At 44.2% G+C, this 27879-nt stretch overlaps 1 protein-coding gene across 1 annotated transcript in view; it reads left to right on the forward strand.

The window, feature by feature from the left end:
• The window catches only part of LOC311114077 (cadherin-23-like), a gene marked incomplete at both ends in the record, with an annotated part of 213759 nt that overhangs the window by 66485 nt on the left and 119395 nt on the right, over window positions 1-27879 (forward strand). The window contains 2 exons of the mRNA XM_084189355.1: window positions 470-658; window positions 24456-24605. Coding sequence (XP_084045481.1) covers window positions 470-658; window positions 24456-24605 — 339 coding nt within the window. The remainder of the gene's footprint in view (window positions 1-469; window positions 659-24455; window positions 24606-27879) is intronic.

Below are 27879 nucleotides of genomic sequence, written 5' to 3' on the forward strand. Positions count from 1 at the left end.
AGGCTAATCACAATTTGAAGTGGGGAAAATAGCATACTGTTGTCAGGGCCCCATCGCGCCCCCACTTAGAGAAGCTTTCTATGATTGCTTTGTGTCCCTCCGCTTGATCCAATAAAGGTACAGATGTAAATACCTGGAGGAGATTGGTAATGTCCCAAATGGCACCTTATATAGTGTACTACTTTTGAACAGAGCCCTATGGGCTCTGGTCAAAAGTAGTGCACTATGTAGGGAATAGGGTGCTTATTTGGGACCACTTTCAGTCCACTAGAACAATTTAAGCTCCAACACCACATACTGTATCTCTATCTTTCTCTCTAGCTCTCTCGTTCACACTGGAAATTAATTATTGCACTTCTACTTATCCGCCTGCCTTTTCTGCCCGTCCTCCTTCCATACCCCCCCCCCACCCCTTCCTTCCCTACCTCTCTCCCTCTCCCCCTTTTCTACCCCTCCATTCCAACCTTAGGGCACAGAGTTGAACGATGACCGTAACCCGTCGGATGCCTCGGTGATGACCACCTTCACCATCCTGCTGATTGATAAGAACGACAATGCCCCCAAGTTCAACAGCTCCGAGTACCGATTGCGTATCACTGAGCTGGCCCAGGTGGGCTTCGCCCTGCCCCTCTTCATCCAGGTTGAGGACAAGGACGAGGTGGGTCACCATCACCAATCATACATTCCTTCAAATAAACAGTGTCACTTTATTTGACAGTGTCAGTTTGACATGGAAGTGACAGTGATAAGACCTGTCAATAGACCTGACATGACCGCATTCACTCTACACAAAAATCAAGGTGCAAGTTGTACCAAATAATGTTGTTGAGAGCAATGCCATATGGGAACCCATTTTAGGGTCTCTGAAGAACTGTAAATGGGTTAGCTAACAATGTCACAAAAATTATGCACGCACATCAATGTGGACGGAAGGTGTGCTTTGTTATGATTCTGAACAGTCAGATAACTAGCAACAAGGACAAGAAGCTCCCTTGTAGGGAATCGTAGGTGGCTTGTTTCAGCTCATTGTATCTTCTTAAAGTTTTAAGTTTCACGTTTTAATGTCACATGCACAAGTACAGTGAAATGCCTTTCTTGCAAGCTCTGAACCCAACAATGCAGTAATCAATAACAATATAATACTAAAAATAACATAAGGTAGAACAAAAACACACAAGAAATAAAAATAAGAAATAAGAAAAACATGAGAAAGTAAGCATACTATATAAAGGGTCAGTCAGTTCCAGTACCCTATTTACAATGTGCAGGGATACTGGAGTGATACAGGTAGATATGTATAGGGGAAAAGTGACTAAGCATCAGGATATATGATAAACAGAGTAGCAGCAGCTTATGTGATGATTGTATGTGAGTGGGTGTGCGTGTGTGTAGAGTCAGTGTAAATGTACAGTATGTACATATTATGTGTGTGTGAGCAAATTATGGATTGAGTGTATGTGTGTGTGTTGGTGTGTCAGTGTGTGTGAGTGTAGGGCCCTGTGAGTGTGCATAGAGACAAAATAAAATACAAGGGTCAACTGAGATAGTCCGTGTAGTCATTTTGTTAGCTATATAGTTATCTATTTAGCAGTCTTATGGCTTGGGGATAGAAGCTGTTCAGGAGCCTGTACCGCTTGCCGTGCGGAAGCAGAAAGAACAGTGGCTGGAGTCTTTAACGATTTGGGGCCTTCCTTTCACAACGCCTGATATAGAGCTCGGCCCCAGTGATGTACTTGTCTGTCCTCACCACCCTCTGTAGCGCAATGCGATCGAGGGTGGTGCTATTGGCAGCCAGTCAAGATGCTCTCAGTGGTACAGCTGTAGAATGTTTTGAGGATTTGAGGGCCCATGCCAAACCTTTTCAACCTCCTGAGGAGGAAGAGGCACTGTTGCGCCTTCTTCACGACTGTGCACGTGTGTTGACCATTTTAAGTCCTTAGTGATTTGGACACTGAGGAACTTGAAGCTCCACTACAGCCCCGTCGATGTGGATAGGGGTGTGCTCGCCCACCTGTTTCTTGTAGTCCTAGATCAGCTCCTTGGTCTTACAGCCGTTGAGGGAGAGGTTGTTATTCCGGCACCACACTGCCAGGTCACTGATCTTCTCTCTATAGGCTGTCTCATCGTCGCCGGTGATCAGGCCTACCACCGTTGTGTCATCAGCAAACTTGATGATGTGTTGGAGTCGTGTTTGGCCACACAGTCATGGGTGAACAGGGAGTACAGGAGGGGACTAAGCACACACGACTAAGTGTGGAGTGCAATCTTCAGTCCTGTGACCTTTACCAATATGTTGTCATTAAAATTACATTTTTTAAGACAATCCAATACAAATGAGATATGAGACTACCTTAAACATCTAAACTAGAACAACCATTTCAGTAACGGGTGCATTAAGTCGTAGTAACAGATTGCAATAGTTCAGAAACATTTCTGTTATTTCTATTTGAGTAGCATAAGATTAATGAATGTACATGCAAAAACATAGATATTGAACTGAATTCCAAAAATCTACCTGCAATAGAGCATGGTGGGAAATATGAAAATGATGGGTGTGGTTTGGTTGAACTCTGGTTATTAACACCAACGCTGGGGTTATTTTACAACACTGAGTGTTAATTTAACTCTTTACAGTGTTATTTTAACTCTTGAATCAACACATGAAATGTTACAATGAAAAATCAACACTAGTGAATAACCTCTTAAGGATCAGTCCCTTTTTTTCAATTTTTGCCTAAAATGACATACCCAAATCTAACTGCCTGTAGCTGTCACGCCCTGACTCAGGGGACTCTTATATGTTGAGTCAGGGTGTGGATATTCTATGTTGTATTTTCTATGTTTGTGTTCTAGTATGTATAGATCTATGTTGGCCGGTGTGGTTCCCAATCAGAGGCAGCTGTCGCTCGTTGTCTCTGATTGGGGATCATACTTAGGCAGCCTATTGTTGTGGGATCTTGTTCCGTGTTTAGGCTAGTTTTGTGTTCAGCCTTTGGACTTCACATTTCGTTTGGTTTGTTGTTTTGTCGTGTGTTTATTCGTTGTAAATAAACATGTATGCATATCACGCTGCGCCTTGGTCTGACCCGTCCTTGAACGAACGTGACAGAAGATCCCACCTAACACGGACCAAGCAGCGTGCCCAGGAGGACCGAACACCCTGGACACAGGTGGGGAAAATGTGGTCGTGGGAGGAGATATTTGCGGGAAAAGGACCCTGGGCGAAGAAGGAAGCCCAGGCAGGAGAGGAGCAACGGCAACACAGAAACCGGCCGAGGAGGAAGCCCGAGAAGCAGCCCCAATAAATGTTTTTTGGGGGGCTAAAGGGGTGGTCGGGGAGCGAGAGAGAAGAGCCCCGACCACTGCACCCGGTGGGTTTCCAGATTGATTCCCTACGTTCATGGGAAGAAGAGTGGGAACAGTATTATATTGAGGAGTCGGAGGATGACGACGACGATGAGTTTATGTTCCCTAATTCGTGGGGGCTCCTGGAGGAGTCCTCACTGGAGGAGGAGTGCCGAGATAGAGAGAGGGATCGGATCCGCAGGGTAAGAGAGGAGGCCACCACATTACGGGGCCTTATAGCTAGAATAGAGCGGGAGAGATCCAGTCAAGAGGAGGCACTGCAGGAGGCTCGTAGGGAAAAGGAGGAAGTAGAGGCACGGAGAGAGGAGCTAGTTAGGCAGCATAAGGAGTGGGGGTTAATAGAGGAACCCAGGTATGCGGAGAAACGCACTGTATCGCCAGTGCGCATGCACAGCCCAGTGCGTTCTGTGCCAGCTCCCCGCACGTGTCGTGCGAAAGTGGGCAGCCAGCCAGGACGGGTTGTGCCAGCTCTCCGCTCCAGACCTCCAGTCCGCCTCCACAGTCCGGTCCGGCCCGTTCCTGTCCCTCGCACCAAGCCAGTGGTGCGTGTCGCCAGTCCGGCACGGCCTGTTCCTGCTCCTCGCACCAAGCCAGTGGTGCGTGTCGCCAGTCCGGCCCGGCCCATTCCTGCACCCCGCACCAAGCCAGTGGTGCGTGTCGTCAGCCCGGTACGGCCCATTCCTGCTCCTCGCACCAGGCCAGTGGTGCGTGTTCCCAGTCCGGCCCGGCCCGTTCCTGCTCCTCGCACTAAGCCAGTGGTGCTAGAGCAGTCCGGAGCCAGAGCAGTACGCTCCACCGGTGCCCAGTCCAGCTCCGGTCAGCGGTTCCAGTCCAGACCCAGATGTCAACCCCTCTCCAGGTTTGGTGTCTCCCACACCAGGGTCCAGACAGGGCTTGGAGTATCGTGGGAGGAAGGAGAGGGGAAGCAGCGCCGAGGTCCAGACCAGACCAGGGGCGCAACAGGGAGGCAGAGAGTATGTGGTCGTGACACCCGGAGCCGAATCCTCCTCCGAGGCAGAATACCCACCCGGTCCCTACCCTGTTATGTAAAGGTTGTGCGGTCGGAGTCCGCACCTTTGGGGGGGGGGGGTACTGTCACGCCCTGACTCAGGGGACTCTTATATGTTGAGTCAGGGTGTGGATATTCTATGTTGTATTTTCTATGTTTGTGTTCTAGTATGTATAGATCTATGTTGGCCGGTGTGGTTCCCAATTAAGAGGCAGCTGTCGCTCGTTGTCTCTGATTGGGGATCATACTTAGGCAGCCTATTGGCACTAGTTAGTTGTGGGATCTTGTTCCGTGTTTAGGCTAGTTTTGTGTTCAGCCTTTGGACTTCACGTTTCGTTTGGTTTGTTGTTTTGTCGTGTGTTTATTCATTGTAAATAAACATGTATGCATATCAAGCTGCCCCTTGGTCTGACCCGTCCTTGAACGAACGTGACAGTAGCTCAGGACCTGAAGCAAGGATATGCATATTTGTGATACCATTTGAAAGGAAACACTTAGAAGTTTGTGGAAATGTGAAATTAATGTAGGAGAATATAACACATTAGATCTGGTAAAAGATAAGACAAACAAAGAACATGCGTTTTCTATAGTTAGCTTTTGTTCCATCATCTTTGAAATGTAAGAGAATGTGACAAAAAATTAGCTAGCTAGCTAACCAACAACTGTAACAATGTATTTGAGAGACAACAAGTGCTCATTGTGCAAATGTCTTTATGTGTTCAATAAAGATTTGGAGAGGATATATAGTTTACATGTTGTCAACAATCCTTTGATTCTAAGCCAATCCCGCTCCACGGTTGCACACGCATTGGTTTTGTTGCTAAACAACCCACCCGTCTATGGGCCCTGGTCAAAAGCATTGCACTACAAAGGGCATAGGGTGCCATTTGGGACTCAGACAAAGTGTGCCATACTGTAGTGAGTAGTGGCAGAGGAGACAGATGTGCTGAGTTACACACACACACACAGACACATGCGCGCATAGACAGACACACACACACACACAGAGAGGGAGAAACACACACACACACACAGAGAGAGAGACACTCACACACTAACACACACACACACACACACACACACAACAAGTTCTCACAGTCTCACTGCAAAATTAGACGTTTCTCCACATTTCCAAATATCACATTTCAAAGTTTCTCCAAACATCACATTTCGAAGTGTATTTGACACTGTGGGTTGCTCCTCCTGCTCAGTATCGTTCCTTTTCTCCAAATGCCAAATGTCGACGTTTCTCCAAACGTCAAATTTATAAGGTTAAGGGTTGAGGTTTTGGATAGGGTTAAAACATTAAGTTGAAGCACTCATTCCGAATGGTTAAGGTCAGTGGTGGAAAAAGTACTCAATTTTCATAATTGAGTAAAAGTAAAGATACCTTAATAGAAAATGACTCAAGGAAAAGTGAAAGTCACCCAGTAATATACTACTTGAGTAAAAGTATAAAAGTATTTGGTTTTAAATATACTTAAGTATCAAAAGTAAAAGCAATTGCTAAAATATACTTAAGTATCAAAAGTAAAATTATAAATAATTTCAAATTCCTTATATTAAGCAAACCAGACGGCACAATTTTCTTATTTTTTATTATTGGCCAGGGGTACACTCCAACACTCAGACAAAATGTACAAACAAAGCATTTGTGTTTAGTGAGTCCGCCAGATTAGAGGCAGTAGGGATGACCAGGGATGTTCTCTTAATAAGTGCATGAATTGTACCATTTTCCTGTCAAAAAGTACTTTTGGGTGTCAGGGAAAATGTATGGAGTAAAAAGTACATTATTTTCTTTAGGAATGTAGTGAAGTAAAAGTAAAAATTGTCAAAAATGTAAATAGTAAAGTACAGTACAGATACTCCAAAAAACTACTTAAGTAGTACTTTAAAGTATTTTTACTTAAGACTTTACACCACTGGTTAAGGTACGGGTTAAGATTTGGAATAGGGTAAAAAACTAACAAAAAAACAAGGGTTCACCACTGGGATCAAACACACAAATTGTTTATCCAGAGTCATGGGATTACACCCATCCACCACCCCACATAGCCACATAGCTACAACACCCTAGCAAAACCCAAGCTCACTGTTGCCCCTAGTGGCCGGTTTTGAAGGCATTTTCATACATACTCAGGACATGGATAGACGTCCAATTTCGAAGTCACTCTTGAGCGATCTGCATGCACACACACACTTTCTCTCTCTCTCTTGTTCTCTCGCTCTCTCGATCCCTCTCTTTTTCTAACACACACATACACACACACATACACATTTACACTCATCATATGATGTTGCTACTCTGTTCTTTATTTTACTCTCATTATCTATCCTGATGCCTAGTCACTTTACCCTGCCTTCATGTACATACAGTATCTACCTCAAATACCTCATACATTGATTCAGTACTGTTACTGCCTGTATAAAGCTCAAATCTTGTGTATTTTATTCCTCTTGTGTTACTATTTTAATTTGAATGATTATTTTTTTTACTCTGCATCATTCGGAAGGGCTCGCAAGCAAGCATTTCATGGTAAAGTCTACACCCGTTGTATTCGGCACGTGACAAATACGCTTTGATTTGACACACTCTCTCTAACCCCCACACACACACCCTCTTCTTACACACACACACTCGCTCGCTCATGGCAGCCTGAAACTAGGAGCCCCATTCGACTCAACTACAATTTAATTTGCTTTGGAAGAGATGGGATAGAGCATCAAATTATACCTAACAAGGAAAATCTATCACCTTCGGTTGAGATAAGCTGAAAGCTAGTCAACTCTGATTGATTCCAGCACCACAGCCGCCAGGATGGAATTTGACAGATAACTGCAAGTTAAGTGGAGAGAGAACGAGAAGGAGGGAGAGAAGGAGGAAGAGAGGGGGTAGAAGGGGTGGTAAAGAGGGAAGAAGGTAGGGAGAAAGTAGCATAACTAATGGAGTACAGGCAGGCGGTGAAGTGAACGATAGGGCAGACATACAGACAGAGAGAGGGGGAGGCTGAGGGAGAGGCAAAGTGAGAGGTTGAGGGAAAGAAGACGAGAAAGGGATGAGGATCGAGGGAGAGAGGCTGAGGGAGCGATAGAAAGAGAGAGGGAGAGAGATAGGGTTAGACAGTGAGAGGCAGAGGGAGACAGAGAGAAAGAGAGAAAGTGTCTGAGGGGGAGATAGTGGCATATTTAGCAGCAGGTTTGTGTTTGCTTCTGTCGGCATGGCGATGGCAAGGGACGGCGAGGAAAATCACCGCTGTTCCACGTGAGCTCCTCCATCGCCATGGGTAAATCTGGCAGATGATAAGAGGGGTGCCGCTCTCAGCAGTCTCAGAGCAGGTGTGTGTGTGTGCAGACGTTGGAAGTGTCACATAAATGCCGAATGCCTCAATCTATACAAGCAGTGCCCATGTGAAATCTACCATAATAGATGCTTTAAGGTCACAAGAGGCTGCTGAGGGGGAACGGCTTATAATAATGGCCAGAACGGAGCAAATGGAATGGCATCAAACACATGAAAACCATTCCACTGATTCCGCTCCAGCCATTACCACGAGCCCGTTCTCCCCAACTAAGGTGCCACCAACCTCCTGTGCTTTAGGTTTATTTAAATTCCTCTCTCTAGATAACCTGTGTGGGCTCAAGGTGGACAGCCACATAGCTACAGTACATCAGTGAGATGGATTTAAACCAGATCTACAGTAGAGAGTGCATCAGAATGCAGCCCCCATTGGGCCATCCCATCAGCAACCCTTGCTCTCTGCTCAACCCCAGCTCAGCTCAACTTCAAATCAAATTATATTGGTCACGTGCCGAATACAACAGGGGTAGACTTTACAGTGACATTTTTACTTACGAGCCCATTCCAGACAGTGCAGAGTTAAAAAGTAAGACAAAATATTTGCTAAATAAAAAAGGACATAGTAACACAATAACAACTAGAACGAGGCTATATAAAAGGAGTACCAGTACCAAGTCATTGTGCAGGGATACGAGGTAGTTGAGGTAATTGAGGTAATACAGTATGTACATGTGGGTAGGGGTAGAAGTGACTAGGCAATCAGGATATATAATAAACAGAGTAGCAGCAGCGTATCTGTGAAAGTCTGTCTATGAGTGAGTGTGTGTGTATGTATGTATGTGTGTGAGTGAGTGTGGCATCAATATGCTTGTGTGTGTGTGTGTGTGTGTTTTGAGCGTATGTAGTGTGTGTGTGTGTGTGTTGGAGTAGCAGTGTATTATGTGTGAGTGTGTGGGTAGAGTCTCTGAGCGTGCATAGAGCCAGTGCAAGGGAGTCAGTGCAAAACAATATAAATAAATAAATAAAAAGTTAAGGGGATCAATGTAAATTGTCTAGGTAGTCATTTGATTAACTGTTCAGCAGTCTTATGGCTCGGTGGTAGAAGCTTTTCATGTGCCTTTTAGTCACACACTTGCCGCTCTGGTACCGCTTGCCGCGCGGAAGCAGAGAGAACTTTGGTCTTTGACCATTTTTAGAGCCGTCCTCTGACACTACCTGGTATAGAGGTCCTGGATGGCAGGTAGTTTGGTCCCAGTAATGTACTGGGCCGTACGCACTACCCTCTGTAGTGCCTTGCGGTCAGATGCCGAGCAGTTGCCATACTAAGTGATGATGCAGCCAGTTAAGATTATCTCAATGGTGCAGCTGTAGAACTTTAAGGATCTGAGGGCCTATGCCAAATATTTTCAGCCTCCTGAGGGGGAAGAGGTGTTGTCGTGCCCTCTTCACGACTCTGTTGGTGTGTTTGGACCATGATAGGTCCTTAGTGATGTGGACACCGAGGTCCTTGAAGTACTCGACCAGCTCTACTACAGCCCTGTCGATGTGAATGGGTGCGTGTTTGGCCCTCCGTTTCCTGTAGTCCACGATAAACTCCTTTGTCTTGCCCACATTGAGGGAGAGGTTGTTGTCCTGGCATCACACTGCCAGGTCTCTGACCTCCTTCCTATGTGCTGTCTTATCATTGTCGGTGATCAGGCCTACCACTGTCATGTTGTCGGCAAATGTAATGATTGTGTTGGAGTCGTGCGCAGCCATGCAGTCGTGGGTGAACAGGGAGTACAGGAGGAGACTGAGCATGCACCCCTGAGGGGCCCCCATGTTGAGGGTAAGGGTGGCAGATGTGTTGTTGCCTACCCTCACCACCTGGGGGCGGCCCGTCAGGAAGTCCAGGATCCAGTTGCAGAGGGAGGTGTTCAGTCCCAGGGTCCTAAGCTTAGTTATGAGCTTGGAGGGCACTATGGTGTTAAATGCTGAGCTGTAGTCAATGAACAGCATTCTCACGTAGGTGTTCCTTTTGTCCAGGTGGGAAAGGGCAGTGTGCAGTGCAATAGAGACTGCGTCATCTGTGGATCTGTTGGGGTGGTATGAGAATTGGAGTGAGTCCAGGGTTTCTGGGATGATGCTGTTGAGCCATGACCATCCTTTCAAGCATTTCATGGCTACAGATGTGGGGGCTATGGAGCAGTAGTCATTTAGACAGGTTACCTTGGCGTTCTTAGGCACAGGGACTATGGTGGTTTGCTTGAAACATGTAGGTATTACAGACTGGGTCAGAGAGAGGTTGAAAATGTCAGTGAAGACACTTGTCAGCACCTGCTCTGAATACTCATCCTGGTAATCCGTCTAGCCCTGCAGCCTTGTGAATGTTAACCTGCTTAAAGGTCTTACTCACATCGGCTATGGAGAGCGTGATCATACAGTGGTCCGGAACAGCTGGTGCTCTCACGTATGGTTTACTGTTGCTTGCCTCGAAGCGAGCATAGAAGGCATTTAGCTTGTCTGGTAGGCTCGATCTTAGTCCTGTATTGACACTTTGCCTGTTTGATGGTTTGTCGGAGGACATAGCAGGATTTCTTATAAGCATCTGGATTAGTGTCCTGCTCCATGAAAGTGGCAGCTCTAGCCTTTAGCTCAGTGTGGATGTTGCCTGTAATCCATGGCTTCTGGTTGGTATACAGTATGTACATATGGTCACTGTGGGGACAACGTCGTCGATGCGCTTATTAATGAAGCCGGTGACTGATGTTGTTAACTCCTCAATGCCATCGGATGAATCCCAGAACATATTCCAGTCTGTGCTAGCGAAACCGTCTTGTAGCTTTGCATCTGCTTCATTGGACCACTTCCATACTGAGCGCATCACTGGTTCTTCCTGTTTGAGTTTTTGCTTGTAAGCAGAAATCAGGATAGAGTTATGGTCCGATTTGCCAAATGGAGGGCGGGGTAGAGCTTTGTATTCATCTCTGTGTGTGGAGTAAAGGTAATCTAGAGTTTTAATCCCTGTAGTTGCACAGGTGACATGTTGTCAGAAATTAGGTAAAATGGATGGTAAATAGACAGGTACAAAAAATAAGTATGGTCTACATCTTATCATGAGGTATTCTAACTCAGGCAAGCAGAACCGAGAGACTTCCTTAATATTAGAGATTGTGCACCAGCTGTTGTTAATAAAGAGACACATACCTGATCTTACCGGGCTCTGCCGTTCTGTCCTGCCGATGCATAGAAAGACCAGCTAGATTTATATTATCCATGTCCTTGTTCAGCCATGATGCCGAGAAGCATATTATATTACAGTTCTTAATGTCCCATTGATAGGATAGTCTCGAACGGAGCTTGTCCAGTGTTTTCTCCAGCGATTGCACATTTGCCAATAGAACAGAGGGTAGAGGCGATTTATTCATTCGCCGCCGTAGTCTCACCAGGATGCCCACGCGCCAGCCTCTAAAGCGCCGTCTTCGCCTTCTACGAGTGTCGGGGATTAGGGCCTGGTCCGGGATAATCAATATGTCTTTCTCCGCCGACTCATTGAAGTAGAAGTCCTCATCCAAATCGAGGTTAGTGACAGCTGTTCTGATGTCCAGAAGCTCTTTTCGGTCATAGGAAACGATGGCGGAAACATTATGTACAAAAAAAGTTAAGATCAGCGGCAGAAAATACACAAAATAGCACAATTGGTCAGGATCTCGTAAAATGGCCACCATTCCCTCCGGCGCCATTCTGCAATCAGAATGGCACCCTAGTCCCTATATAGTGCACTACTTTGGACCAGGGCCCATAGGGCGGCAGGTAGCCTAGCATTTAAGAGCGTTGGGCCAGTAACCAAAATGTTGCTGGTTCAAAACCATGAGCCGACTAGGTGAAAAATATGTCAATGTGCCCTTGAGCAAGGTACTTAACCGTAATTGCTCCTGTAAGTTGCTCTGGATAAGAGTGTCTGCTAAATGACTACAATGTATTTGTAAAATGGTTAAAAGTAGTGCACTCTGTAGGGAATAGGATGCCATTTGGGACACAGCCTAGATTAGGTAACATATACAGTTTAAAACTCCACAATAATAGACACTTGTAAGCACATGTACAAACACCTAAACATGCACTAATACATAAACACACTGCATTACGCAAGAGATCTGAACAGTGGAAGAAGAAATGGTGAGGATTGGCTCATTGTAATGTCTGGAATAGAATGAATGGAATGACATCCAAATGAAAGTTGTGTATTCATAAATATTTCTCCCTCTACCAGTCTCCACAGGTAACTACACACATCAAGGCAGAGAGTTGACAGATGCATTACTTACTGACACATCAACACCAAGTGTGTGCACACACAACCTACATTACACTGGTTAATCTCACCTTCTCCACGTGTAAGGGATTAGATGTGGTAATTACATAGCTCTCCTCATCCTTCTCCTCTGTAAAACTTTCAGCTCGAAACTCGTCAGTAAACTTTGTGACAGTCACGTCTGACAATACCTTTTTATCAGAGCTTCTAGAGAGAGAGAGAGAGAGGTGGGGGGGGGGGGGGTACTTTTGAACAGGGCCCATATGGGGGAATAGGGTTTTATTTGGAAGTCATCCACTCAATTGTTTTTTGTTCTTCATAGAACCATTCTCTGTAAACATTCTATATAGAACCATTAACAATGGTTTTATACAGCACCAAAAAAGGGTTTTAACGGTAGCAGAACCCTTTTTGGTGCTATGTAGAACCTTTTTTTTTTTTTATAGTTCTTTATGGAACCTTAGGAAAGGGTTCTTTATAGCACCATAAAGGCTCCATTTATAACCGTATGAGCATGGTTTTTTATAGATCCTTAAAAAAAGGGTATTATATAGCACCAAGTAGGTATCCGCTATTTTTCATCAAATCTGATAATATTTGGGTGAAACCAGATCAAAGTATGAAAAATGACTGTTGCTGGTACATTGATAAAGTTTGATCATAAAGTTACTGGTCGCCTCCCCCTTGTCAACAACTTGAATTCAGGAGGCAGAATTATATAGGGCTTTGTGTGTCATCCCATAAAGCCCCTCATTTCAATACAGCAGTGGTAACGTCTTATTCTCGCACCTAATGTAAATAAGTACTGCCTCGTCACCATCATCGCAGAAGGCGTGTTCACAGAGGGGTGTGGTTTACATAGCTAGCTAGTCTACTAGTGCCAAAATGTGACTGCAGGGTGTCAGCAAATATAATTGCAGGTTTCTCCTATTCATCTCTGGCAAAGATACTTATAGATTTCCCCTTTCATTAGTGTCTGGTGTTTGTTAGATACTGGCTAGCTAGGTATTTAGCCAGCATGAAACAAAAGGGGGGAGGGTCGTTCAAAACTCTGATGTGGTTGTCATGTCAACACATCTGAAAGTGCTGATGCAAACTCCAACAAAAGAGACATGCCAAATGGGAATTCTAGACATCATTGATAGTCATGGTTTATGAACATGGTCTGGCAGTCTGTATATATTTTATGAGGTGTACCCAGACCTCGCCCTGTCCAGTTCCAACTGAAATTGTCCAAGATGAATTAGCTAGCTAGCTTCATGATCTTACTGCAACACTGCTCACTGCATCCAAGTTGCTTGAAATAGGCGTTTCAAAGAATTGTCAGTCAAGGTGAGCTCCCTGTCCACTCAACCTATTAGCTCCCCGCCCACTCAGCCTGTCTTTTCAGCCGTACTGATAGTTAGACACGAGATAAAAAATACATCAAAGCATTTTTACTGGGACAAAATTAGTGCTGAGCGATTAGTGCTTTTTGAGGTTGGTTCAGTTTCGGTTTGATTATTTATTTATTTTTTACATTAAATGCACTATGCATTATGTGGGTTGAATGCTGTAACACAGAATAAAACAATTAATAAAAGTCCCATGATGGTAGTAACTGCCCATTACTACTTATCACGTATTAATCATAATTTATTCACATTACTTTACTTTAATAAATATTTCAGTTGTTGTGTATATTACATTTGTTTTATTTTATTATTATTATTTCATTCCAAGTCATCATCTTATCTCAATAGAGCTGCTGCCTATGCTGTCTGTTATAGTATGATTACTATTCATGTGTGCATGGTTATTATTGGCATTGACCGTGACCTTTCCCCTTTGATGATGTCGGATCTGTACAATGCGACTCTACCACATGTTGAGTGGGCTGTATCGTTTTGCTGTATTTGTACCGTTTGTACATGGCTGTACACCTTTTATTTATTAGGTTGAAAGTAAAGGAAAGTAATATTGAAATGCGTGTGGGCATTCCTTGTCAAGTTACTACATATTTTTGGCGACGAGGATAAAACTTGATCAGCATGTACAGGGTGATGTGCTAGCTAACTAAGAAACAGTGGAGGTAGTCAGTTAGCTAGCTAGCTTAATGAGCGACGGAGAGGAGCAAGCTAGAGGCTAGGCAGGCTGGGCAGGGCAAGTTCACAGCAATGAAGCCGTTGTCAGCCGGGCACCACCTAGAGAGCACAGAGGAGGAGGAAGAGCATTGTTCCTACAACATGTTTAATATGAGTGAGCCGCGTGCAGAGCCTATCTATGCTACAGTGGAGGTTGATGGAAAGCAATGAGGATGGAGGTTGACACGGGGGCTTCTGCCTCTGTCATCAGTGAGGAGAACTACTAGGGCGGCAGGTAGCTTAGTGGTTAAGAGCGTAGTGCCAGTAACCGAAAGGTCGCTGGTTCTAATCCCCGAGCCGACCAGGTGAAAAATCTGTCGATGTGCCCTTGAGCAAGGCACTTAACCCTAATTGCTCATGTAAGTCGCTCTGGCTAAGAGCATCTGCTAAATGACTAAAATGTAAATGTAAACAAATGTGGGGCTCAAAACAGGCTTCCACCCTCACACCGGCAGGGATCAGACTGCGTGCATACACCAGGGAGACCATACCATTGCTGGGGGCTCTAGAGGTGGACATTGCATACCACAGCCAGGAAGCGAGAGCACGGCTCCTGGCGGTGAAAGGGAATGGGCCTAGTTTACTAGGGCATGACTGGCTCACCAAAATACAACTGAACTGGGGTGAGATAGAACACACACGAGTGACTGAGGATGTCATCCAAAAGTACCCTGAGATTTTCAAAGATGAACTGGCACATTGCAGGGTACTGCAGTCAAGCTGTTCGTGGATCCTCAGGCCGAGCCTCACTTTTTTAAGCCCAGGACAGTGCCTTACGCCATGAAAAAGAATGTGGAGGATGAGTTGGAGTGGCTGCAGGAAACAAACATCATTACTCCCATTCAGTTCTCCCGCTGGGCAGCTCCAATCATTCCCATTCTGAAAAGTGACGGCATGGTGCATATACAGTTGAAGTCGGAAGTTTACATACACTTAGGTTGGAGTCATTAAAACGTATTTTTCAACCACTCCACAAATGTTGTGTTAACAAACTGTAGTTTTGGCAAGTCGGTTAGGACATCTACTTTGTGCATGACACAATACATTTTTCCAACAATTGTTTACAGACAGATTATTTCACTTATAATTCACTGTATAACAATTCCAGTGGGTCAGAAGTTTACATACACTAAGTTGACTGTGCCTTTAAACAGCTTGGAAAATTCCAGAAAATGATGTCATGGCTTTAGAAGCTTCTGATAGGCTAATTTACACAATTTTAGTCAATTGGAGGTGTACCTGTGGATGTATTTCAAGGCCTACCTTCAAACTCAGTGCCTCTTTGCTTGACATCATGGGGAAATCAAAAGAAATCAGCCAAGACCTCAGAAAAAACATTGCAGACCTCCACAAGTCTGGTTCATCCTTGGGAGCAATTTCCAAACGCCTGAAGGTACCACATTCATCTGTACAAACAATAGTATGCAAGTATAAACACCATGGGACCATGCAGCCGTCATACCGCTCAGGAAGGAGACGCATTCTGTCTCCTAGAGATGAACGTACTTTGGTGCGAAAAGTGCAAATCAATCCCAGAACAACAGCAAAGGACCTTGTGAAGTTGCTGGAGGAAACAGGTACAAAAGTATCTATATCCACAGTAAAACGAGTCCTATATCAACATAACCTGAAAGGCCGCTCAGCAAAGAAGAAGCCACTGCTTCAAAACCGCCATAAAAAAGCCAGACTACGGTTTGCAACTGCACAGTGGGACAAAGATCTTACTTTTTGGAGAAATGTCCTCTGGTCTGATGAAACAAAAATAGAACTGTTTGGCCATAATGACCATCGTTATGTTTGGAGGAAAAAGGGGTTGGCTTGCAAGCCGAAGAACACCATCCCAACCGTAAAGCACGGAGGTGGCAGCATCATGCTGTGGGGGTGCTTTGCTGCAGGAGGGACTGGTGCACTTCACAAAATAGATGGCATCATGAGGAAGGAAAATTATGTGGATATATTGAAGCAACATCTCAAGACATCAGTCAGGAAGTTAAAGCTTGGTCGCAATTGGGTCTTCCAAATGGACAATGACACCAAGCATACTTCCAAAGTTGTGGCAAAATAACTTAAGGACAACAAAGTCAAGGAATGGAGTGGCCATCACAAAGCCCTGACCTCAATCCTATAGAAAATGTGTGGGCAGAACTGAAAATGCGATGAAAGAAATAAAAGCTGAAATAAATAATTCTCTGTACTATTATTCTGACATTTCACATTCTTAAAATGAAGTGGTGATCCTAACTGACCTAAGACTGGAATTGTGAAAAACTGAGTTTAAATGTATTTGGCTAAGGTGTATGTAAACTTCCGACTTCAACTGTATGTGGGGACTACAAACTCACCATCAACAGGGCCTCTAAGCTGGACGATTACCCGCTGCCGCGGGTGGAGGACCTGTTTGTGACGCTTGCAGGAGGCAAGACGTTCTCAAAGCTTGACATGTGTCACGCCTACCAACAGCACCTCCTGGATGAGGACTCAAAAGCTTATGTCACAGTCAACACGCACAAAGGCTTGTTCAGGTGGAGGAGCACCTCCACCATCTTGACCAGGTGTTAAAGAGATTCTCCAAAGCTGGGCGTCTGAAGCGTAGCAAGTGCACATTCCAAGCACAGAGTGTGACATACCTCTGTCACAAGATCACAGTGCAGGTTCTGTGTCCTGTGGAGGACAAAGTCATGGCAATCAAGGATGCTCCAAACCTGGGCATGGTGAACTACAATGGTAAGTTCCTCCCTGAGCTGTCAACAGTGTTGGCTCCACTTTATCAGCTGCTCCACAAAGACTGTAAATGGAAGTGGGGGCCAGCACAAGAGAAAGCGTTCAAGGAAGTGAACGCACTACTACAATCAGCACAACTGCTGGTTCATTTTGACCAAGACAAAGAGATCATCCTGTCATGTGAATCCTCGCCCTATGGCGTCGGGGCAGTACTCTCTCAACAGATGGAGGACGGGTCAGAGAAACCCATTGGATTCGCATCACACACGCTGACAATTGCTGAGAAGGGTTATTCACAGTTAGACAAGGAAGGTCTGGCCATAGTCTTTGCTGTGAAACGCTTTCATCAGTACCTCTATGGTCGTCATTTCACCATGTCCACTGACCACAAACCACTGATGAGCCTTTTCAGTGAATCAAGATGCATTCCTCCCATGGCTTCAGTAAGGATACAGCGCTTGGCCCTCAAAATGTCAGCTTACCAGAACACTATCGTGTATAGAGCGGGGAAGGACAATGCAAACGCAGACGTGCTCAGCCGTCTCCCGCTACCAGAGATGCCCGCCACAACTGTGGTGCCTCCTGAGGAGAGATTGCCAAACTCACCTGTGAAAGTCAAACAGATCAAACAGTGGACAGACCGGGATCCTATCCTAGCCCAAGTGAAAATATACCTTATGCAGGGTTGGCCTCCTGTCAAAGAGGATTATGGACTGAGACCTTATGCAAAGCGCAAAACTGAGCTGAGTGTGCAGGATGGCTGCATACTCTGGGGGTCCAGAGTGGTTGTTCCGCCCCTTGGCCGTGCACAAGTCATGGATGAGGTCCATGAGGCTCACTCGGGTGCCTCCCGGATGAAAAGTTTAGCCAGATCTTACATCTGGTGGCCTAACATGGATCAGGACGTAGAAAACAAAGTGAAATCATGTTCTGAGTGCCAGATCAACCAGAAGATGGTGCCGCCCATGGTCCAGGCTGCACATAGACTTTGCAGGCCCTTTCTTGGGCCACATGTTCCTTGTCATGGTGGATGCACACTCCAAGTGGCTGGAGGCTCATATCATGAGCAACATCACAGCGACCACATGCATCGAAAAGCTTCGGCAGGTGTTTGCAACCCATGGTCTGCCTGACTCTCTTGTGTCCGACAACACAACATCCTTTACCTGTGACTTGTTCCAAGAATTCATGCAGAGAAACAGGATTTGCCATGTCCGCAGCATTCTGTTTCACCTGGCCTCAAACGGCTTAGCGGAGCAGGCTGTGCAGACACTGAAAGAGGGGCTCAAAAGGATGACTGGGGGAACCATCACAACTAAGTTCTCTCAGTTCTTGTTCCAGTACCGCATCACACCACAAACAACAACAGGACAGGCTCCAGCTGAGATGTTGATGGGCAGAAAGCCAAAAGCTCACCTGGATCTACTGCGTCCGGACATCAAAGCACGAGTGGAACGGAAGCAGGAGAAACAAAAAGAGAGACATGACCACCACGCGAGGGAGAGACAGTTAAAACCCAAGGACACTGTCTACATCCGCAACTTCACAAGCAGCCAACGCTGGTTGCCAGGTATCATCCGCCTGCGCTATGACAAAGAACATACCATGTTTTCAGACGGAACAGCTGCGGGTGGTAGTATACAAGTAGAAACCCCACAGGAAACAGTATCTGAGGAACAGGGGCATTCAGTGGTTCCAGCAGAGGGTGATGGACTTTCTCTCACAAACACCCAACCCGCTCCTGTGCCCTCAGACCCAGCTCCACTGGGACACGCCTTACCTGTGTCTTGTGGCACACCAGGGGTACTGCGCAGATCACAGCGTAGTCACAAGCCTCCTGAAAGACTAACTCTGTAGTTGAGACTGAGAGACTTGTGGTGTTAGTGTTTGTTTGGAACAGCAGACCTAATTGAAAAGTAAGGACTGTCATGTTTTGTTTGTTTACATTTACAGTAACACTAGCAGAAGTTCTAAAGTGTTGTGAATAAAATAAAATAAATCACTGATGTAGTTTACTTGTTAACCTTATGTTTTCCTTACAGGGGGTATTGAAATTAAGGGGGAGAAGTGTTATGTTGTGGACACGTGTGCATAGTTATTATTGGCATTGACCGTGACCTTTCCCCTTTGATGATGTTGGATCTGTACAATGCGACTCCACCACATGTTGAGTGGGCTGTATCATTTTGCTGTATTTGTACCGTTTGTACATGGCTGTACACCATTTATTTCTTAGGTTGATAGTAAAGGAAAGTAATATTGAAATGCGTGTGGGCATTCCTTGTCAAGTTACCACACTGTCTGACAAAATACTATTTTGTAGCTCTTCAAAGTAAGTAAGGCATACTTTTATGACTGCTGAATACCAACTATCAATCACTTAGATCATGTATATTTTTAGGTAGAGATACCTCGACGCAACAGCTGCTCTCTATATCACCTCACGATCATGCATTCTTCTCTCTTCCGTAGCAGGCGTAAAATAAACACAGACCGGACAAGTAGATGCGCAATGGATTATGGTCATTGTAGTTAATTACCACGTTTCAAGTGCTAAATTATGTCAAATATTGGCCTGTTGGAAACTACAACTCCCTTCTACATCGCACAGTTCAGGCTGGATCTGATTTATCTCTAGAGAAACTGTGCGATGTGCGTATTAAATTGAATTCAAATAATTGAACCACATCGGTCAATCAGTTCTTTCAAAACCGCTCATCACTAGAAATAATATAATGGGTGATGTTTTGGTCACTCATAAGACTATTTTACATAGGAATCAGGATGACTGTGTGGGACATTTAAGTGTGTAAAGTACACTGAACAAAAATATAAATGTAAAGTGTTGGTCACATGTTTCATGAGCTGAAATGAAAGATCACAGAAATGTTCCATACGCACAGAATGCTTATTTCTCAAAGATGTTGTGCACAAATGTGTTTACATCCATGTTAGTCAGCATTTCTCCTTTGCCAAGATAATCCATCCACCTGACAAGTGTGGCATATCAAGAAGCTGATTAAACAGCATGACTTTACACAGGTGTACCTTGTGCTGGGGACAATAAAAGGCCACTCTAAAATGTGCAATTTTGTCACACAACACAATGCCAACGGATGTCTCAAGTTTTGAGGGAGTGTGCAATTGGCATGCTGATGCAGGAATGATCACCAGAGCTGTTGCCAGAGAATTGAATGTTAATTTCTCTACCATAAGCTGCCTCCAACGTCGTTTTAGAGAATTTGGCAGTACGTCCAACTGGCCTCACAACCGCAGACCACGTGTATGGCGTCGTGTGGGCGAGTGGTTTGCTAATGTCAACATTGTGAACAGAGTGCCCCATGGTGGCGGTGGGGTTATGGTATGGGCAGGCATAAGCTACGGACAATGAACACAACTGCATTTGATCGATGGCAAGTTGAATGCACAGAGATATCGTGACAAGATCCTGAGGCCCATTGTCGTGCCATTCATCCGCCGCCATCAACTCATGTTTCAGCATGATAATGCACGGCCCCATGTGTACACAATTCCTGGAAGCTGGAAATGTCCCAGTTCGTCCATGGCCTGCATACCCACCAGACATGTCACCCATTGAGCATGTATGGGATGCACTGGATCGACGTGTATGACAACATGTTCCAGTTCCCGCCAATATCCAGCAACTTCGCACAGCCATTGAAGAGGAGTGGGACAACATTCTACAGACCACCATCAACAGCCTGATCAACTCTGTGCGAAGGAGATGTGTCACGCAGCATGAGTCAAATGGTGGTCACACCAGATCCTGACTGGTTTTCTGATCCACACCCCTACCTTTTTAAGTTATCTGTGACCAACAGATGCATATCTGTATTCCCAGTCATGTGAAATCCATAGATTAGGGCCTAATGAATTTATTTCAATTGACTGATTTCCTTTTTCCTCAACAACCTGAAATTGTTGCATGTTGCGTTTATATTTTTGTTCAGTATATAACCAGTTGTAATGCACATACAGTTCATTTTTTGTGTATCTGAGAAATTCCATTTTGTTGCTTCAGATGAGAACACTGATTTGTTATGCACCAAAAATCACACAAATGTTTATTGATGTTACACCAGCCTTTGTTTTCTAAATCTCACAGTCTGAATTTTTTTTCCAAAATGGTTCTTCGGCTGTCCCCATAGGATAACCCTTTTTGGTTCCAGGTAGAACCCTTTTAGGTTTCAGGTAGAAGCCTTTCGGGTTCCATGTAGAGGGTTCTGCCTAAACCAAAAAGGGTTCTTCAAAGGGTTCTCCTAAGGGTTCTCCTATGGGGACAGCCGAAGAACCCTTTTAGGTTATAGATAGCACAACAGTGATGAGTGTAAGACAACAACAGTGATGTCACTGAATCATGTGTATGTACACACAATAGCATGACTTACAGAGAATAAGGCTGCGATTAAATCTGAAACCGTGCTATAATGCGCTTGACATTTAAGGGTAGTTTCCAATTAATCCGACATCTGCAGCGGTTACCTTGAATGTGATCTCCACGAACGTGGTAACATTGCCTTTAAAAGATGCATTGTCGACAAGCGCAATCTGATTAAGTCGCTCTGGATAAGAGTGTCTGCTAAATGACTCAAATCTAAAATGTAAATGTAAAAATGCTTGTCAACATGGCTCCTTAAACATCCTTATCTCCTCCACAGCACACATTATCGTCTCATTGTTTCATTCTGCTCTCATCAAACACACACACACACACATACAGTATACACACACACACACTAATATGATTAAAAACGTCTTTAATGAGCTGTCATTGGCAGTGTAATCATTCCTTTAGGAGAAGACACCGCAGCTATAGTAGCGGCAGCTTTGTGGGCAGTGCAATGGGGATTTACTCTATTCTGTACTCATATGCCCAATTACGATTTACACATAATGTTAAGCAATACAGTGGAGTGACTTTTATGTGGGAGAGATAAAGAGGACGATTCAGATGGGGATACGAGACAATGAACTCCAATAGGGCTCTGGTCAAAAGTAATGCACTATGTACTGTAGGGAATAGGGTGCCATTTGGGAAACAACCAGTGGCTCGCCGTCAGTCGTCAGTCTGATGTTCGGGTCTATTTAGTGGGGTCTAATCTTCACTTATTTATCTTTCCATGGGTTTATTTTTTCCATCGCTTGTTCATTCTCTCTTTTCTTCTTGTCTTTTTCCGCAAAAAAAGAGAACACTCCAGGTTAAATGTTTATTGAACTCTGAAACAATTTTCTCTCTGCGGATCAATCGTTCTCCCAGCTTTCGTCACGAGCAAATGGATTCCTGCAGAAATAGAAAAAGGGGCCTTTATAATTGGCTGTGGGTGGCGAGACACAGTTCATTACCGTGCCATGCTTTCACAGCAATGTGTGTGTGTGTGTTGTGTGTGTGGGGGGTCTGTGAATGTATTTGTGTGTGTGTGTGTGCTTGCAGACGTGCGTGCGTGCATGTGTGTGTGTGTGTGTGTGGAGACCACCAGTCTAGGGAAGTTAGAGCTGCTACTCTAAGATACTATCTAACCTCTGAACCTTCATCTCAAAGACAGAGAGAAGAGAGCGAATGTGATAGATTAAAGGTAGAGGGAGTGAGAAATTGAGTTAGGGATGAGAGAGGATAGAGGAGCAAAGTGAGATGTAGAGATAATAAGAAAAGAAATGCGCTTGGATGGAACCAATAAGGGGTGAAAACATGCGTGTGACTGGCATCGATCGAGCTCTTCCATTTCTCACTGCTTTGCAAAGGCTTGTGCTCACAGTCAGAATAAAGTCAAATACATTTTCTCACTCACACACTACAGTAATGAAGGTTTTGTCTTGTACATGCTAGTAGTGTGTACACCAGAGGTGGGAAAAATACGTCCTATGTCGATTAACAGCGATTTAGCAACAACAAGATAAATTGTCACTGAATGTGCCACTTAGTTCATAGAACCGCGGTTATGTGAGTAACCTCCAATGTCCCCAATACCAGCGGATATCAGTGGTTTCTGTTTTCTTACTACAAATTTGGATCTAGCTTTTGATCAGTTGGAATTATTAGCTATTAGCCATTATTACCCCATTCCTGTCTTCTGTTTTGTCACGATGCTACTAAAAACAATGTATATTTTGTGATCTTCCCTGATGTTTTCCTGAACTTTCCAATACATTTATGATGCATTTTAGTCCCTTTCCAATATTTAAGTCATTTTACATATTTTGTTATTAGCCTTATGAACAGAAACTTGGTTGCAGTTTGTATCTAGAATTGTTAAAAAAGCCATAAAATGAAAACAATTCGTATTGGTCGATATTGCTAAGAAAATATCTGATATCCGTATTGGCCCAGAATTTCCACATCGGTGCACCCCTAACTTAAATCAGATGCAAAGTATGTAGAAATGATAATGGTATTAAGGTTCAGGATAAGACCCAGATGCAGACAGTTCGAAACAGCAAAATGTTTATTTACAAAAACATGGGGCAGGCAAAAGACAGGTCAAGGGCAGGCAGAGGTCAGTAATCCAGAGCAGAGTCCGAAAGGTACAGAAACGGCAGGCAGGCTCAGGGTCGGGGCAGGCAGAGGTCGGTAATCCAGAACAGTGTCGCAGGCAGAATGGTCAAAAAACGGGAAAAACTGGAAAACAGGGACTAGAGCAAAACAGGAGTATGGGAAAAACGCGGGACAAGACGAGACAGACGAACTGGCAACAGACAAACAGAAAACACAGGTATAAATACACCAGGGTTAATGGGGACAAATGGGAGAAACCTGGTGGGGGGTGGAGACAAGTACAAGACAGGTGAAACCGATCAGGGTGTGACAAATGGACCTATACATTTAGAAATAACTCTCCTTTTTCTGACCCGCAAATTGATTTTGACTAACAAATATGTCCCCCCAAAAAAATATGTACAGCCCTCTGTTTAATTTTTAAATCCGGATGTCAAGCTAAAATGATTGCCAACCCCTGGTGTTTATTTTATTTATATTTTACCTTTATTTAACCAGGCAAGTCAGTTAAGAACAAATTCTTATTTACAATGACTGCCAAACCCGGACGACAGCCAAACCCGGACGACACTGGGCCAATTGTGCGCTGCCCTATGTGACTCCCAATCACGGCCGGTTGTGATACAGCCTGGAATCGAACCAGGGGGTCTGTAGTGACGCCTCAAGCACTGAGATGCAGTGCCTTAGACCGCTGCGCCACTCGGGAGCCCGGGAGGTGTACATGCTAGTCTGAAGGAGGACATATGCTGAATGTATGATAATGCACAGTATCTGCATCTTGACTGATTAAGGAGGATAGTCATGACTTTTTGCCACAGATGTTATTGCCATAATACTGTATTAATACTTTTATGATAGATTAATTCAGATGTTTAATTACATGATCTGTGCTTGTGACTCATCACCAGGACTACATACCTCTTTTCTTTAACAGGAACAGTTCACATTAATCAACATTTCTGTTTTCACATTTAACAAAATATCTAATTTCCGTCCATAGTCTGTAATTCAGCCACACATCTCATACTGCAACTTTTCTTCTCATCCCTTTGAATCTTTAACCAATATCTAACTCTATTTTCCTTGTGACTCTTATCCCCTCCCTCTCTCCATCCCTCCATCCTCTCCTCTAGGGAGTGAACAGTATGTTTCAGGTGTTCCTAACGGGGAACAACTCGAATCACTTCACCATCTCTCCCACAGCGGTGCAGGGCCGTGCTGACATCAGGATGAGGGTGGACGTGCCTCTGGACTACGAGAACATCCAAAGCTACAGCTTCTCTGTGAGTTCACTCCAAACACACTAGCGTGTGCGCGAACACACACAAACACACAAACAAAAACTTGCTTACGGCATGTTCTTATTTCCTTTACAAACAAACTATCGGTAACATGTACTGTAACAAGAGCATGTCATCTACTGTATGGAGCACAGTGAGCAAAGACACTATGAGTGGGTTAAATTAATGATACACAGTACAGTATACCCATGGCTATAGTACTGAAAGCCATCAAATGCAACAACCATGTCTCTGTCACTAACAAACACAGTCATGTGTGGTACAGTAACTGTACAATTCACTCGAAAGGCACACCGGGAAATATATAAATAAGGCTTTACACCAATCATAGAGGGTTCTAGGAAGAACTTTTCCAGCAGGGTTGCCAACTACACACTAAAAAATTAGGGTTCCTCAAAGGTTCTTTGGGAAGGGTGATGATTCTGTGGAACTATAATGACTCAAAGAACCCTTTGAGCTCTTCAATGGTTCTTTGCCGTTCACAAAAGGGTTCTTTGCTATTTTAGTGATAATTAAAATGTAGCTCTTTTTGTGCAACCATGAGTGAGAGTGGCATTCCAGTTTATCTAATGTGTTGTGTTATGCCATTACATATTATATATGACCAGTGATAATGTCTTGTGAAAGACTCACTTAAGGCCTTGTGTCAATTGAGAGCGGTTGACTAAATCAGTCAGTGGTTGATTCAACTGCTCAATTAACACAATAATAATGTCTCTGGATTTTTAAAATTGTTTTGCTTTTTTTACCCCTTTTTCTCCCCAATTTTGTGATACCCAATTGGTAGTTACAGTCTTGTCCCATCGCTGCAACTCCCGTATGGACTCTAGAGAGAGGCGAAGGTCGAAAGCCACGCGTCCTCCGAAACCCGACCCTACCAGGCCGCACTGCTTCTTGACACACTGCTCGCTTAACCCGGAAGCCAGCCGCACCAATGTGTCGGAGGAAACACCGTACAACTGGCGACAGTGAAGAAAAATTTTGTAAATAAATACAAATAAACATTTAGCTAAATGTTATTGCGGGTGTAGCGAAATGCTCCTAGCTCTAACAGTGCCATAGTATCTAACAATTAACAACAATACACACAAATCTAAAAGTAAAATAATGGAATTAAGAAATATATAAATATTAGGACGAGCAATGTCGGAGTGGCATTGACTAAAATACAGTAGAATATAATACAGTATATACAGTGGGGGGAAAAAGTATTCAGTCAGCCACCAATTGTGCAAGTTCTCCCACTTAAAAAGATGAGAGAGGCCTGTAATGTTCATCATAGGTACACTTCAACTATGACAGATGAATTTAGATTTTTTTTCTCCAGAAAATCACATTGTAGGATTTTTAATGAATTTATTTGTAAATTATGGTGGAAAATAAGTATTTGGTCACCTACAAAGCAAGATTTCTGGCTCTCACAGACCTGTAACTTCTTCTTTAAGAGGCTCCTCTGTCCTCCACTCGTTACCTGTATTAATGGCACCTGTTTGAACTTGTTATCAGTATAAAAGACACCTGTCCACAACCTCAAACAGTCACACACCAAACTCCATTATGGCCAAGACCAAAGAGCTGTCAAAGGACACCAGAAACACAATTGTAGACCTGCACCAGGCTGGGAAGACTGAATCTGCAATAGGTAAGCAGCTTGGTTTGAAGAAATCAACTGTGGGAGCAATTATTAGGAAATGGAAGACATACAAGACCACTGATAATCTCCCTCGATCTGTGGCTCCACGCAAGATCTCACCCCGTGGGGTCAAAATGATCACAAGAACGTTGAGAAAAAATCCCAGAACCACACGGTGGGACCTAGTGAATGACCTGCAGAGAGCTGGGACCAAAGTAACAGAGCCTACCATCAGTAACACACTACGCCGCCAGGGACTCAAATCCTGCAGTGCCAGACGTGTCCCCCTGCTTAAGCCAGTACATGTCCAGGCCCGTCTGAAGTTTGCTAAAGTGCATTTGGATGATCCTGAAGAGGATTGGGAGAATGTCATATGGTCAGATGAAACCAAAATATAGCTTTTTGGTAAAAACTCAACTCGTCGTGTTTGGAGGACAAAGAATGCTGAGTTGCATCCAAAGAACACCATACCTACTGTGAAGCATGGGGGTGGAAACATCATGCTTTGGGGCTGTTTTTCTGCATAGGGACCAGGACGACTGATCCGTGTAAAGGAAAGAATGAATGGGGCCATGTATCGTGAGATTTTGAGTGAAAACCTCCTTCCATCAGCAAGGGCATTGAAGATGAAACGTGGCTGGGTCTTTCAGCATGACAATCATCCCAAACACACCGCCTGGGCAACGAAGGAGTGGCTTCGTAAGAAGCATTTCAAGGTCCTGGAGTGGCCTAGCCAGTCTCCAGATCTCAACCCCATAGAAAATCTTTGGAGGGAGTTGAAAGTCTGTGTTGCCCAGCGACAGCCCCAAAACATCACTGCTCTAGAGGAGATCTGCATGGAGGAATGGGCCAACATACCAGCAACAGTGTGTGAAAACCTTGTGAAGACTTACAGAAAATGTTTGACCTGTGTCATTGCCAATAAAGGGTATATAACAAAGTATTGAGAAACTTTTGTTATTGACCAAATACTTATTTTCCACCATAATTTGCAAATAAATTCATAAAAAATCCTACAATGTGATATTCTGGATTTTTTTTCCTCATTTTGTCTGTCATAGTTGACGTGTACCTATGATGAAAATTACAGCCCTCTCTCATCTTTTTAAGTGGGAGAACTTGCACAATTGGTGGCTGACTAAATACTTTTTTCCCCCACTGTAAATATGAAATGAGTAACGCAGTATGTAAACATTATTAAAGTGACCAGTGATTCCATGTCTATGTACAGTGAGGGAAAAAAGTAATTGATCCCCTGCTGATTTTGTAAGTTTGTCCACTGACAAAGACATGATCAGTCTATAATTTTAATGGTAGGTTTATTTGAACAGTGAGAGACAGAATAACAACAAAAAAATCCAGAAAAATGCATGTCAAAAATGTTATAAATTGATTTGCATTTTAATGAGGGAAATAAGTATTTGACCCCTCTGCAAAACATGAGTTAGTACTTGGTGGCAAAACCCTTGTTGGCAATCACAGAGGTCAGACGTTTCTTGTAGTTGGCCACCAGGTTTGCACACATCTCAGGAGGGATTTTGTCCCACTCCTCTTTGCAGATCTTCTCCAAGTCATTAAGGTTTCGAGGCTGACGTTTGGCAACTCGAACCATCAGCTCCCTCC

The sequence above is a fragment of the Coregonus lavaretus genome (genome assembly GCF_964263955.1).
Source record: "Coregonus lavaretus genome assembly, contig: HAP1_SCAFFOLD_660, whole genome shotgun sequence".
NCBI lineage: Eukaryota > Metazoa > Chordata > Actinopteri > Salmoniformes > Salmonidae > Coregonus > Coregonus lavaretus.